At 43.0% G+C, this 14,476-nt stretch overlaps 1 protein-coding gene across 1 annotated transcript in view; it reads left to right on the forward strand.

Moving 5' to 3' along the window:
- MAP2K5 (mitogen-activated protein kinase kinase 5) overlaps positions 1 to 13,806 on the forward strand; it is a gene marked incomplete at its 5' end in the record, with an annotated part of 54,678 nt that extends 40,872 nt beyond the window's left edge. Inside the window, 4 exons of the mRNA XM_010157434.1 lie at positions 1,357 to 1,405; positions 9,077 to 9,150; positions 10,080 to 10,130; positions 13,675 to 13,806. Of these exons, the coding sequence (XP_010155736.1) occupies positions 1,357 to 1,405; positions 9,077 to 9,150; positions 10,080 to 10,130; positions 13,675 to 13,806 (306 nt within the window). The remainder of the gene's footprint in view (positions 1 to 1,356; positions 1,406 to 9,076; positions 9,151 to 10,079; positions 10,131 to 13,674) is intronic.
- Positions 13,807 to 14,476: the final 670 nt, after the last annotated feature.

The following is a 14,476-nucleotide window of genomic DNA, read 5'->3' on the forward strand; positions in this document are numbered from 1 at the left end:
TTCCTTTTTTCTACAAATACATACTCTAAAATAAATTCTTTTACAATGATTTAAAATATTTTGAATAGTCTAAATATATGTTTAATAATCAAAGAAGCTTACTCAAAATCATTTTCGCCACTGGAAGAAGTTTGGGATGCTGCACTCCATTTATTTTTGCATCAACACTTATTTTTTCCCCCTTCTTCCTCTGTCAAAATGCTGTGTAAGTAGAATTCCCCAGTTTTGCCTTTTGAAAGGCTGACGTGAACAAGGCCACAGCGCTGGGCCTGCAAAATTTGAGGCCTTTTGTTACAGGTAATTACCATCTGAGGCCATGAGATAGTTGGGTATGGAGTGCGAGTTTAAGGTGGAGGAATTGCCACCTAGTGCGATTTACCGGGGATCGGGAATCGTTCTTTGCTTTACAAAAGAGATTCAGATTCCACCGGTGGTGTTTTTGGTTACAGAGTGAATTTTTAAAGGAGTTTCTAATCCAGTAGGAAGGCTGAAGATTACTATGCTGTCTGCTTTCAGGCTCTGTAATATTTTTAGCACTTCTGCTTGATCACTGTAACACAAGTAATTTCATTTCAGTCTACTCAGACGATGAAAAGAATGTAATGGTTTTGTCTGAAAAACTCATGCGACTTTACACACGTCAGAAATGCTTTATTGTTCTGCGGTGTCTCAGGAAAATGAATGAAATGTCATCTCAGGGATGGAAACTTTATAAAACCAATTTGCTGTATTAACAAAGCTGGCTGAGACAGTAGGGATGCTTTGGGTAAGGAGTAAGCAGTAGTGGAAATATGTTTGTTGCAACTTGTTAGTTCTCTGGGCTTGTAAAAGTAAATCTAGGGGAAAAATTACAGTGTTAAAAATGCAAGAAGTATTGGGGCTTAATTACTTTACAGGAAAAAAAAAAAAACCTGCAGGGAGGATAACGTGTAATACCCAACTGCTTTCCTAGAGGGTTGACTGAACATTTGTTTAATTTGGGACTATTATGATCATATTGTATGTAGAAAATAGAGTGGCAGTTGGATCCAGCGATGATCTTGTCAGATCTGAAAGAGCCGTACGTACGTGTTCGGTGTAAGGAGGTGTCACGGGGTGTTGTTTTGGGAAATACACCTGCATTCCTACTGCAAATGCATGTCCTGTGAGTTTTCATGGAAATGCGTCTCATACATAAATTACTCCAAAGTAATACTGGAGGAACGGGTTTTTGGTGCTGGTTTTAACAGTGGAAGGGGCAGATTCTGGAACAGCAAGCCAAAGTCTGTCCCAATTCTTACCTTTTAGATAAGAATCATTAGGAACCTTTTAGGAAGAATCGTTAATATGTGTTGTTGCTTTTTCTCTTGAATTCAGGTTGTGAAAGGCCTTACCTATTTGTGGAGTCTAAAGATTTTACACAGAGGTGAGTAACAGATGTTTTCTGCTTCCAGTGAAATACCGTATTATTTTATTTTAACCACACTTTCTACCCAGACAGTAGCCCACACTGACATCTGGCTTGATTCCAGCGGAGTAACGCAGTCCGAACCTCACTCATTAGCTTAGCAGATTTTCTGATAAAATACGTTTACTGCTCTTCGCTTTTATTGGCCTCCCTCCTCCTCAAGGAAAAAGAGAGAAATTAATTTTATAGAGATTTAGATGCTTTGGGTTACAAACAGGTGCCCAGTGGAAAAATCAGCAAGGAAAATCAGATGTTTGACTAGTATTGAAAATAGATGATAATGAATTTTCTTATAGACTTCAGAAATCTCACGTGAGAGCTACAAGCGTTGCTAGAGCCTTGGATATCTCCAGCTGTGGCCCACTGTCCTCTAACATGGTCATGAATAATTAAAGCAACTTTAAACCTGCTTGGACATAAGCCATTTTTGAGTTTTGCTGTTTAATCTCCTTCCTGAAGCTAACTTGTATTTTTTTTAGACTTCTCATTTATTTCTTGCTTTTTAATGGTGTTACATTTTGTTTTAAAAAAAAAATATCTCTTGTGGTGGGTTAATGTAGATATATTAGGACTTTCAGAACCAGTGTCAGTTCTGGAAACAGCGGACAGGGCTGTTTAAAGAACAAAGAAGCCCTTCCCCCTAAACCACCACTACCACCCCCCCCAACAGAAAAAAGGAAAGAGAAACTCATTACATTTATAATGTTTCTAAAGTGTCTGAAAGTAACTGCTCTGGTTCCTAATGTTGGTAACAATACTGTTTAATTTAACCCATCTGCTCACTCAGCCCGTGTGCACAGTTGGAGCATGCAGTAACCGACATCATTTGTGATTGAAAGAGAAGTGGAAAGTAGAGAGAACATAGAAAATTTCAAGTTGCAAACCGAATAGGTCAGACCGTTTTTTCTGGGGCGCTTAGCTTTGGAGTGGCTGAGGAGCGGGTGCGAGGCTCTGAGTGATGAGAAGTGCCGGGGTGGGTGTCCGGTGTCCTGCTGGGATCGACGCAAGGTGTTGGGCACCTCTGCAGAGGCATCCCGAAATGTGTGCACTGAGTGGGGACAACAAGCTCATAGGGAACACTCGTTGCCAGGATGTATTGAGGTCCTGCCCCTCCTTGGAGCTTAGGCTCAGGCTTTTGGGGAGAGTTGGTAACAGAGGAGGAGATTGGTGCTTTGTGTAACAGCCCAGGGAGCATCTGTAACAGGACATAGGCTTCCATTCCTCCTGGATCTCACAGCATCTCCTTCCTAGGAGATTGCTCTGATGTAGGATCTCTCTCCGGGGTGGGAGAATGAGGGCTGTGGCCAGAAGAATGAGTAGAGGTCAAGTAAGAACTTGGCTTTGTTATCCCCATCAGAGAGTGAGTGAAATGCTGAGATGTATATGACCCTACGATGTCACTGGATTAAAACAACCCAGAGTCCATGACCAAGTCGGTGCAGACACAGGTTACCAAGGAGGCTTTGTTTCTGGTGGTGGTTTAAACATTTCACTGTAATGGTGCCTGATTTCACAGCTCCATCCACTCTCGGCAAAAGGATGAGCAGTCTAGGTGCCAGAGCTGCCAACGGCGGTTGTCAGAATAGGTATGAAAGAAAAAGCAGCTGGAGCATCCGTGCCTGGGTGTTGCTCTGCAGATACAGTCTTACACGGTCCTTGCCGTGGGTTTGTAACACCTGAAAAGAAAAAGCAGGTTTGAATTTTTTTTTCTTTCATTTTTAATATTTTCCTTAAAGATTCTGGCCACCTGTTGAATGTGGTTTGGATTACGGTCATTTTGGCATTATGGTCAGGCATAAATACTCCAAGTCTAACATTTCATTGTTGTTCTGCTGTAGATTTAGAACCTGGGTCTGATTTTTGCTTTGCCTGAAAAACCAAATCTCCCCTTCTGTATGGGTTTCATTGCCTTATTGAAGAGCAGCTCAGAGTTTTATGATGAATTATGTGTGGTCCTTGCTCGGGTCTAAAGAAAAGCGCAGAAACTGATATTTCATCATGCTCCAGATTTTTCTGGCCTCAGTCTGTTGGTAGGTTGACCAAGGTGAGAACAGCACTGCCATGGATAACTGGCATTCCAGGGTTCAGAGACTGGTTTTCAGTATTACCCTGTACCCATTTTTAAGATACAGAGCATGTGTGTGTCCTTCTATATCTTAAAAATGGATACAGAGCAACACAATGCAAGGAAGATGCCTGTCTGCCAGTAACCTCCCTCAGCTGTCTGCTGGGTTTAGTGCATCAGAGGTAAACGAAAGAAAATTTGACCCTGACTTCCTTGCTGTCACATGTAAAGCAACCGTGCAGGAAGCTCGCGTAGGCTAAGAAGTCATGAATTTCCACCGTGGTGATAACGAAGGTGGAGAAGCAACCATCGTGAAGAAGCTGTGCAAGGCAGTGCAGCAAACGACCGTTTGTGACTAGAGCACGGATTAAAGCAAAGGAAACAAACAATGAGCAGGTCTTTTATTCCAGATCAGACATTTCAGCAAATATTACAGCTTAACTTCAAAACAAACCTTGCAACTAATGAGGTGATAGCCGTGCATATTAATAAACCCAAAGCTGTAGTCATAGTCATCACACCCACATCAAACATAAACATAAGATTAACACCTACACCACTTCTTTGGAAGATGTGAGAATGTCCCAATGATAAGTGTGCTCTTTTCCCCAGAGGATAAGAAGTAGAAATGGAAGGGTAATGAGAAATTAACTTAGATTTAAAACAGAATTAGCAATTAAACAAGTCTAATCATGTACAAAGTCAAAGTTTGTATAAAGACAAACCAAAATCTGTTAAGTTCAAGAATAAGTATAGACCGTATGCATTTTATCTGGGATGTTTTTCTCTGTTCACACCTCCTTATTAAAGGAAGTGTATGAAATAAATGTTACCCGCTTGTGTTTAATTGTACTGCTCCGTTTTTGTGCGCACAACTGTACCGGGGGCCCGTGTATATTCCGCTGTTTGGGGACCGGGGTTCCTGGCTCAGTTTTAAATTAGTGTCGGTGGTTTTGAAAGTGTTTTCTGGTTTGTGGTCTGCGGGGTTGAGCTAGCTGGAGCAGAGGGGTGCCGGTTGGTAGGGACGGGCATGTGTGCCATATGGACGACAAGCGTTCCCGTCCGCTCAGCGGGAACCATGGGATTGCACCAAGGATGAGCAGGGCAGTATGTTTGGCTTTCCCCCCTGCTGTTGGAGCTTTGTGAGAATTAATCAGTGTTAGTGCCCTGTGTGGTGAAGCACAGGCAAATACACTGGGGCTTGCCTGGGTGCATGTACCTAGACACCTGCGTTGATGTAGGGACAGCTATCCACATTCCTGCGCGCTCCTGGGCCACTCAGCTTTATTTTTAAAAGAAACAGTCCTGGCCTCTGCAAAAAGTATGCTGACGAGGTCGTGATGGCAAGAAAATATTTTCATTTCATTTCCATCCAGCAGTTTCACTTTGTTGACAGTAATGTTCTGTGAGCTGCCTGCAGCTAAAACTGTGCTTTTGTATCTCCTCTCTCCCTTGAACCTGGCGTGTTGCGGTTTTCTATTTTTGAAAGACAGAAGAAGTCAAGAGACAGCTTTTAAGAATCTGGTGGTTTGTTGGTTTTGTTTTGGTTTTTTTTTTTCTCCACAATCATGAATCCGTTTGCTTTTCAATAAAACAAGATGACTGAAAAGTTTGATGTTCAAAAAGCTGAACCTCTGACTATTCTGTTTACTGGTAAGTAAGAGCTTGGAGGTCCCATTTATTTGCAGAGAGGTGAAAGGACTTAGGCAGATATATCATAAAGAGGACTCGTTCTTCCTCCATAATGATGCTTCATAGAAATCATTTGTATTAAGCAAGCACTGGTAATGGGAGCATAATGACCCCTTTTGGCTCTTGTTTAAATTCTTTCACTTCTAAACAGTAATATTAATCACAAGCAGATGGTGCAGAACATTATTTATGCACGTTTGTTTTCCAAAACCAAAAAATGTTTAACCCATTAACTGAAGCGGTTTATGAAACAAAAAGGCTAATTTACTGATCGGATTATTTTTCTCTGCAGTTTCAATATGAGATATTTTGTGAAGGGACATTTTCATAGAATCACAGAATGGTTTGGGTTCGAAGGGACCTGAAAGATCATCTAGTTCCAACCCCCCTGCCATGGGCAGGGACACCTTCCACTAGACCAGGTTGCTCCAAGCCTCATCCAGCCTGACCTTGGACACTCCCAGGGATGGGGCATCCACAGCTTCTCTGGGCAACCTGTCCCAGTGCCTCCCCACCCTCTCTGGGAAGAATTCCTTCCTGATATCTAATCTGAACCTCCGCACTTTCAGTTTAAACCCATTACCCCTTGTCCTGTCACTACAGGCCCTTGTAAAAAGTCCCCCCCAGCTTCCTTATAGCCCCTTCAGGCACTGGAAGGTTCTATAAGGTCTCCCCAGAGCCTTCTCTTCTCCAGGCTGAACAAGCTCAATTTTTGTCTAGGATTGTGACGTCTTTTTTTTTCTTAAGGAAATCAACGCAACTGTTGGAATTCAGAGCAAATATTTGCTGAAATCCTGCTTTTGTGCTGCTATTAAAATTCTGCTGTGTGGCCAGGAGGTATTTCTTTGTAGCAGTGCTTGTTTGGCTGCAGCTTGCTCAGGAGACTCCCCAGCCTGCTTCCCTTCCTTACTGGGCTGATCCCCAGTTCCTTGCTTTCTTTTAGGATTTATTTTTTTCTTTAGTTCTGATTGTGGGAGGATTTTAAGACCAAGCAATGCTTAATGAATGACAAATAGGGGTTTTTTTAATTATATTGACTTACTGTCACATCCCACATGGGAGATGGGGTCTGCAGATCCCCAGTGACACAAGGTGATGGCTGGACGGAGCCTTGACTCTTCCTTGGTGGGAGCTGGGCGGTCCTGGTGTAACGGGGGATAAATGTGGCAGCGTTTAGAATCATAGAATCACAGAATGGTTTGGGTTGGAAGGGACCTTAAAGATCATCTAGTTCCAACCCCCCTGCCATGGGCAGGGACACCTTGCACTAGACCAGGTTGCTCCAAGCCTCATCCAGCCTGGCCTTGGACACTTCCAGGGATGGGGCATCCAGTTTCCTCTGCTGTGTTGTGTTAAGGGAATGAGGACTTCCAGGCTGCACTTGGAAGTGTCCTGCCTCTTCCTCTGAACTCATGAACTCACTGGGACAGGTTGCCTGCAGAAGCTGTGGCTGCCCCATCCCTGGGAGTGTCCAAGGCCAGGCTGGATGAGGCTTGGAGCAACCTGGGCTATGGAAGGTGTCCCTGCCCGTGGCAGGGGGTGGGGCTGGGTGGGCTCTAAGGTCCCTTCCCACCCAAATCGTTCTGTGACTCTGACATGTACATGTTTGAGTCCTTATAGAAGGAAAATTTGGCTATGTGCATGTTGCCTCATCACCACTTGCCATGAGGTCATGGTGTTCATGCATGAAGCTTCCTTCTGCCTTACCAGACTCTTCACCTGGAGTGAAAGCATTTTTGTTCTGTTAAAAAACAGTGCCATTGATCCAGTTCTGATCCCACAAACCTATTTCCAGCCATACTTCACCAAAATGCTTCTCTTGTCCGTGTTGGTTTTCATTATTGTTGTCGCATCCTTTACAGTTATAAAAGCAAGAGCCTCTCGTTCTACTGCAGGTTTCTTTTAAAAGTGCTGGGGCTGTAAACAGCTGGATTGGTGGTGCAGGATGTCCGTGTTTTCTCTGGGTGTGATTGCATCTGCTGTTTAGTTCATTACAATTCAGCACGAGCCTCGTAACGAGGTAGCTCTATTGACTGCTGCCATATTTTTAGAAAGAAGGTTAAACAGGATTACTGCACAACTTACTGTTCTTCTTGGGATTCAGGGTAGAGCCTGCTGAGGTACTCGGCGTGTCTTCTTAGATTTAGCAAAGTCACTCGACAGCGGAGAGGACCACAGAGGACCGTGCTGCGTAGTGGGTTGCAAGTATGCTAAGGTTTTGGTTAGAAAACATACTCTGAAAACGTTGTTGGGAAGCGTATGGGAGATTTTGGTGACTGCGTGGATCGCTCTGTAGCGGGGTTTTGTCTCATCACCTGAGGAATAGGTGAAAATCCATCAGCAAAGCTGCTGACAGATTGAATTCCTGATGATGAAAACCGCAGTACGCAGGCTGAGTCTGTCGATGCTCTGACATGAGGGAGACACTCGTGACTGGTTTTGCATGTGGCTGGGGGGGGATATTGCAGAACGTATCGGCGCTATTGATACCTAACTCAAAACACACAGATCCACTTAAGCTATATAACGTACTATTGAATGCTCCCCTTTTTTTGAACTGGATTTTTAGCTCAAATATAGGAAAGCATTTAATCAGCTTGTTAATTGAGGTTATACGTTCCTACATTACAGAGACAAATTAAGCAAGCTACTGTGGTACCAGAAAACATCTGCTAAAGAAAGGCAAACTTAATGATAAACTAAATTAGGTTCTTTTCTAGTTGGGTTTCATCCATCTGCACCCAACTAGTGTTCACTTTTAAAGAAGGCAGAGACACAAGCTATTGCTTTTAATCCATTTTGACAGAAGAAAGCAGTGATTAGGCAAAGCCACTGTACTCTAATCTTCCCAAGTTTAAGCCAGGCCATAACGTGCACATTATGCTTTCCGACTGGCATCCCTGGAACAGAAAGATGCTCAGTGTTTCCTGCGCTATGCTCAGGCTGGATGTTCAGCGGTTTATTCACACGTCGACTTTACAGAATGCAACAGAACCGTACCAACTTCTTTCGACATCGCGGGGGTCAGCATTAAGATCTTTGCACTGACAATCTGGCTTTACGGTGCATGTTGATGTTTTATTTGCTGGAGCAGGATTAGTAATTGTTGTCAGACATTGCTGGCAGTTAATCTCTGCAAAAGCTCTGAAACCAGGAGATCGGAGCTGTTTTATGCAGTAGAAGCCGTGGAGGTGGAAGCCAGGAGCTGTCAATAATGGTGTGCACAAGAGCAAAGCTGCGCTCTGTCTGTCCTTGTAGCAGAAGGAGGCTCGAATGTGCTTGGATGTTTGTGTTTTTCCTGTTCTATGGACAGGTGTTTATATGGGATGCTTTGTAATTTTTATAGACTTAAAGAGTTTGTTCCCTCTCTGTCCCTTTCACCTCGTGCTGTAAGCTGCAGATCCCTTTTTGCAGACCTGCTCCAGCCTACGCTCCAGGCAGTTCTTTAATCCTGTGTTTATGCCGTTGATTAATCCCTGTCTAAATGTAGTGCTTCCACTTGTCCCTGTTGTTCTGTTTTTTCAGTCTGATTTTCCCATTTGTCATGCTACTTGGAATTCTAGGTCCTATCCTTCAGTGCACTTGCTGCCCCTCCCAGGTTGGTGTCATCTGTGGATTTGGACTCAATGATCTTAAGGGTCTTGTCCAACCTGAATGATTCTCTGATTTAGTAACGGGGATTATTAGTATTGGAGAGGTACAGGTACAGTGTCGTCTGTGCTACTGACTGTTACAAACCAGAGATTGCATTTGAAAGACATCCTTGAAATATTTCCTGTTAAAATCCATCACGCCCATATTCATAATGGTCTCTATGTATCTGATGCCGTCCAGGATAATGTAGATTAAATCGGGTTTTGTTCCCTCAACAGATGTGAAGCCGTCTAATATGTTGGTGAACACGCGAGGCCAGGTGAAGCTCTGTGACTTTGGGGTTAGCACGCAGGTAATTCCCCTTTTAGATAGCTGCCCGCTCTCTTTCTAATGTCAAAATCACCTGGCTGCCAGACAAGCAGCCCCACGGCAAGCTCCTCTCAGCTGGGAGAGCCCTATTCATTTTTAATCTCTGGGCGACTTTTCTTCATCTGAATATGATTGTTCATTGTTTAATGACAGTAAAAACTGCTGATATTGTAATTACTACTTACGAATAGCAAACTTCATTGATATGCAGCTTTGATATGAATGTGTTTTGGCCAGACAAAAGGGAGGGCAGAACGAGAGATGTGTCTGGGGATCCCAACTGGCCCACAATAAAAATTAATATTGGGAGTAACAATAGTGGTGGGCTTTTACAATGTGCAGCACAAATTTTAATTAATTTCCATTTTGGGCCTCCCTGGAGAACTTCTCTGATAGTGACCCATGAGCTTGCTGTGATGTTGATTTGAATTTCAGCACCTTTACTCTCAGCCAAACATGAGGACCAAAGAGAAGGTCAGCCTTGTATTATAAGTTGTCAGAGCCTGTTGTCCCTCCAGCGTATTTAGTGCTCGTTGCATTCAAGTGATGAATGTGGCTTTATTCGCATCTTGAGCCAGCTGACTGAAAAATGAGCGCGTTCAATCCTACTTCAAATTGACTTTTTATATCAGACTGGTTTGGGGTACTAAAGCGATAAGCATCCTGTTTAACAGAATTGTTTAAGGTTATCTGCCATAAACTGTAATGCAGTGCTTGTTTAAATTGGAACTCTCATTCCGAACAAAAGAGAGATTTAATCATTTTTAATGCCTTTGCAGATAAATTTGTTCCCTTTTACATAATTTTTAGTTGATTTATAGGAATGATGATTGTAGGTTAAATGAGGAATAATTGCCCATTTTATTTCCACATTATCTTTATATTGTTCTAACAGACTGTTTTGTCTGATAGCTGGTGAATTCTATAGCCAAGACGTATGTCGGAACAAACGCTTACATGGCGGTAAGTGGATTTATGCAGGAATAACACTTAAATAGAAGTATTTGTTCACAGTCTTGTTCTGTGTAACGCAGGATGTGTTCTAAATCAGTTCTCAAACTTCATCTCTCCCTGTCCCCAGCATAAGCTGTGGCTTGGCTGTGTGTGCCACGAAACAACTCCTTTTCACCGTCTGGCCCACCCACTCCCCTACCAGCTCTGCGACAGCGGCGCTTCTTGCTGATAGGGAAGAGTAATATTGGGAAAGTGTTCCTTTCACGTTTTTTAGTTGCCTGTACTGCTTTGCAATAATTGGGAACAAAGAACAGCACTGGTTCAGCCGTTAAAAAATGATGCTTGCGGCTCTTCGCACTGACAGTCCGGTGCCGTCCGCAGTTCGGGAACCGCTGCTCCCAGCCTGCGGTTTAGCCAAGCGTTTAGCCCCGTGCAGATGTCTCATGGACTTCTCGATACCTAAACACTCTTGTGGGTATTTCCCGTGTGGAGCTGCCATGGAAATTAGAAGCTAAAAATATTTGGACTAATAATATTAGGGCATTATTTCACTCTTAATTGCATGGTGTGTAATGCTCATAGCATACATACCAAGTCATCAGTGCCTGTCACTTCTCTGTGTAAGCTTGGGTGAGAATGCTTGTGACGGTGAGACAAATTTTGCCCTATTCCTGTACGTTGAAGCATAAATTCCCAGCATTTTTAGGTCAAAGTAACGCAGTGCTAAAGGTGTGTCATTTGGGGGAACGCTGCTGCTCTTGGCTAGGATGGGAGGTTTGGGGTTAGCGGTTCCGGCTGACCTGGCAACCGGCGCGCGGTGTTCGTGTCGGTGAGATTAATCTGGTGACAAGAGCCAGTCTGAAAGGAAACTACAAAAGTTAGCGTGGATTTTCCATTAGATCCATTTGAATAATCTTAGTTCTCCATTTAGCAGATGTCAAAACTTACATGCTTCGGTTTAGATCGGTGTATTAACTGCTGTCTTTTACTTTTGGCCATTAAAATTCTTTTACCAACTACTGATTAATGAGGAAAAAATGAGTGTTCAGCTTGGTTTAAAAAAAAAAAAATGTGAACAATACAAAGTGGTTGATACTTGTATTTTTCAAACCTCAGAAAAGAGGAGAGAGAAATCCATGACCTTTAATCGCTTTCAGGTATTTTTTCTTACTTTCTTGCGAGAAGAAAGCAGACCAGGGTGTCCATTTATTTGCTAAGTGCTTTTCTAGTCAAGGTGTACTCATTATGTTGTTTGTGAAACACTCGTGCCACCATCCTAGAAAGGCTTGGGCTGTCCTGTGTCATCAGAATATCATGTGCAGAAAAATGTTTAAAAAAAAGAAGAAAAGAGAGAAAAAAATTCCTGTCTCGGGTATTATGGCTTTCGCTAGCAAGCTGGCTGATTTCTATGCCTCCCTTTTCTAAAAGAACTGGAATATAGCCATCCAGACAAATATAAACACCTTCAAATTAACCAACTTTTCTAACTCAGCTGTTACTCTTAGGGTGGGCTTAAATTGTATTGTGTTTTTAGTGTGCAAATCAAGATTGCTGTTCTTTCCCAGGTGTGCATTCAATAAATTACTTTTTCCTTACTGTTTATGGATGAACATGATGCATCCATCTATTAATTGAAAAAGGGAGGTTTAAGCTAAAACGGACTTGATCTGATTTCTTGTGTTAAAATTGTTTTGCTTGCTGAATGAGCCATTTGTCGTCATCAAATTTATAGTCTAGTCATCAAAAAATAATGAAGGTCATAAGCTTGGGTTCGCCTGCCTTCTTGGCAGACCGTGAGTGAATTTAAAACCATTAATAAAATTGAGTTTCCGTTTCAAATACATGAGCAAAAAGGCTTTTTGATTGAGAAATTAAAATTTCCAACAAAAACACGCTTTTTAGAAAATCATTTTATCACCACTTTCTACCGAAAAATGTTTTGCATGACAAAAGTAACCAGTTGCAGACGTTTTTAAGAGAGAATGTTTTTGAGCTGTCTGTCCTTAGGACGGTCTCTGTGTTGCACTTTACCTTGTGCACGTGTTTCTCTTATTTTCACCCTCCCCGCACTCTCAAATTCACGCGAAGATTTGTTGAAACGTGCAAATTATTTACTTGCCTCTGTCTCCTGCGAATACCTAACTCCTGAATACCAGTTGCCGTCTCAAACTTGAGCTCTTTCAGCGGAAGAATAACCAATTGAATATTGCTCAGTGTGAATTATGCATCTGATTTGGTGGCTCGGGAAGGGCCGGGGTCTCACCTGCGCTGCAAAGCTCTGCGAGCATCCTCACCTTGCCACAGGTGCCGTGTCTGCCGGCAACAAAACACGCCTGGCCGGGGTAGCCGATGCCACGTTGTGTTATCGGGGCGGACGTGTCGGCGTGCGGTTTTGGCTGCGTGTCTGCATCTGTGAGGATCTTGGTTAGTGTGAAAGGATGCGTAAAACTCATCCCTCTGTACGATGCTGTTGCAAACATTTCTAAGGCATGCCGCTAGACTAACTGTACTTAATGAAGGCTGGCCGTAATTAACTTCAAAATAATAATTTTTTGCATCACTGTTCAGCTCAAAATAAATGAGGCTCAGTCCTAAAGATTTTGTTCCAGTTACATCTGACTTTTTTTAGGCTAGGGCGGTTGTGGAAGGCTATCTTAAAGACAACGTGGGCAGCGCTGTGTTTTTTACTTAACATTCACACTGCGATAAAAGCTCTTGACCTGGGATTAGCAGTGGAGAGTAAACATCCAAAACCACATTGGACTGGCACTAATTTGGGAGTTTGTTTTCTAAAAAAGGTCTCTGGATTATTAAAGACTAAAAATACAGCCAGTGCTTCGTAGGTGGTTGGGCTAGACAGGTGCATTAACAGCACAGTGGGGAGAGAAGTCTCATGGAGCCTTTTATTGTTACATTTCATGCTGTACTTGACCTTGGAAATGCTTAAATTGTAGCTTTCAAGTAAAAAACTAGCAGTTATATTTTACAGCACTCTATTTCATGAGGCATTAAACTTGCTATTAATAGTTTTGAGTGAAGTCGTCTTTTCTATAGGTCAAAAATGAAATTAAAAAAGTATATAAAATAAAATTGCTGGCATGTGACTTCATTGATTCTTTTGGCTTCAGTAGCTTTGCTTTTTAAACCATAGTTACTCCCCAACCCCTTGACTCAACATTAAGAGTCTGTTTTCCTAACGCCCCTCGCTGCCCTGCCTGGGCTTACCACTGGGCTCCAGAACCTGACCTTGCGCCTCACGCCTGCAAGCCCTCGGCTTTTTCGCGGGATAAGCCAGCCCAAACGCAAGGGCCGAGGCCAGCTTTTCGAGGTGCACAGCCACAAGCCGGAGCGTAACTGAGATGTTCGCTCTTGTGAAGAGGCAAAAATAAATCAGCAGGTCACGTTTGGAGAGTGGGCTTGCCCTCGGCCCGCTCAGCTGGTGAGCTTTAAGCGTCCTTGCGTTTTCTTGGTTGCCCTGGGCTAGCTGGTGTGGGAGAAGTCCGTATGTTTGTTTGCTAGGCTCATGAAGATGTTTCTTTTCCTCTCTTTGCAGCCTGAGCGGATTTCGGGGGAACAGTATGGAATTCATTCGGACGTTTGGAGTCTAGGGATTTCCTTCATGGAGGTACGCAAAGATCGTTTTCACGCGCACGTGGCCAGAATCAAATTAAGTCCAACACTTTAATACAGTCTTTTCACAGTCTTTTGTATACTCATGCTTTTAACTACTTCTAAATTCCTTGGCTGTATTTAGAATGGGTTGTTCTTTCTGCATTCAGTTGGGTCAGGTAGAAAGAGCCTCTGTACAAACCCTGCAACAGTCATAAAACTTCTAATAAAACTCCGTGTGAGGGGAAGAAGTCGAGCCTGTAGCAGGCTCTGCATCCTTTCCTCACCTCTGGGGTTGAGGGTGATGGGATTTCTCTGTTGCATCTTCGCAGGCCTGGATGGAGTGGGCTATGATTGGGGGTAAAATAGTACTGTGCAGATTCAGGGTTTGAGCTAGTTAATGGCCTCGCAAAATCTTTGCAGAATTACTTGCTCGATGGTTTGAGTCTCTCCCCATGTGATTAAATAAGGTGTTTGGATTAAGTGTTCGCGAGGGCTTTTAGAAAGGTTTCTTCCAAACATTGTTTAGAGCGGGAGAAAGTGTTCTCAGAATGAAGCGGTTCGAAGAGAAATGTCCCAAATGCAGTCATTAGGAGACGCCTCGCTTTCGGCAGGTGTCGTCAGAACACTGCCGGTTTTGATTGAGAAAAGTGGGTTTTTTCAGCTTAGGGTTCATCAGATGATTTAAAACCATGAATTTCAGTGACTTGATAAAAACGGATTGTTGTTGTCGTGGTTTAACTCCG

Source organism: Eurypyga helias, unplaced genomic scaffold (genome assembly GCF_000690775.1).
Source record: "Eurypyga helias isolate BGI_N326 unplaced genomic scaffold, ASM69077v1 scaffold7748, whole genome shotgun sequence".
Classification (NCBI taxonomy): Eukaryota; Metazoa; Chordata; class Aves; order Eurypygiformes; family Eurypygidae; genus Eurypyga; species Eurypyga helias.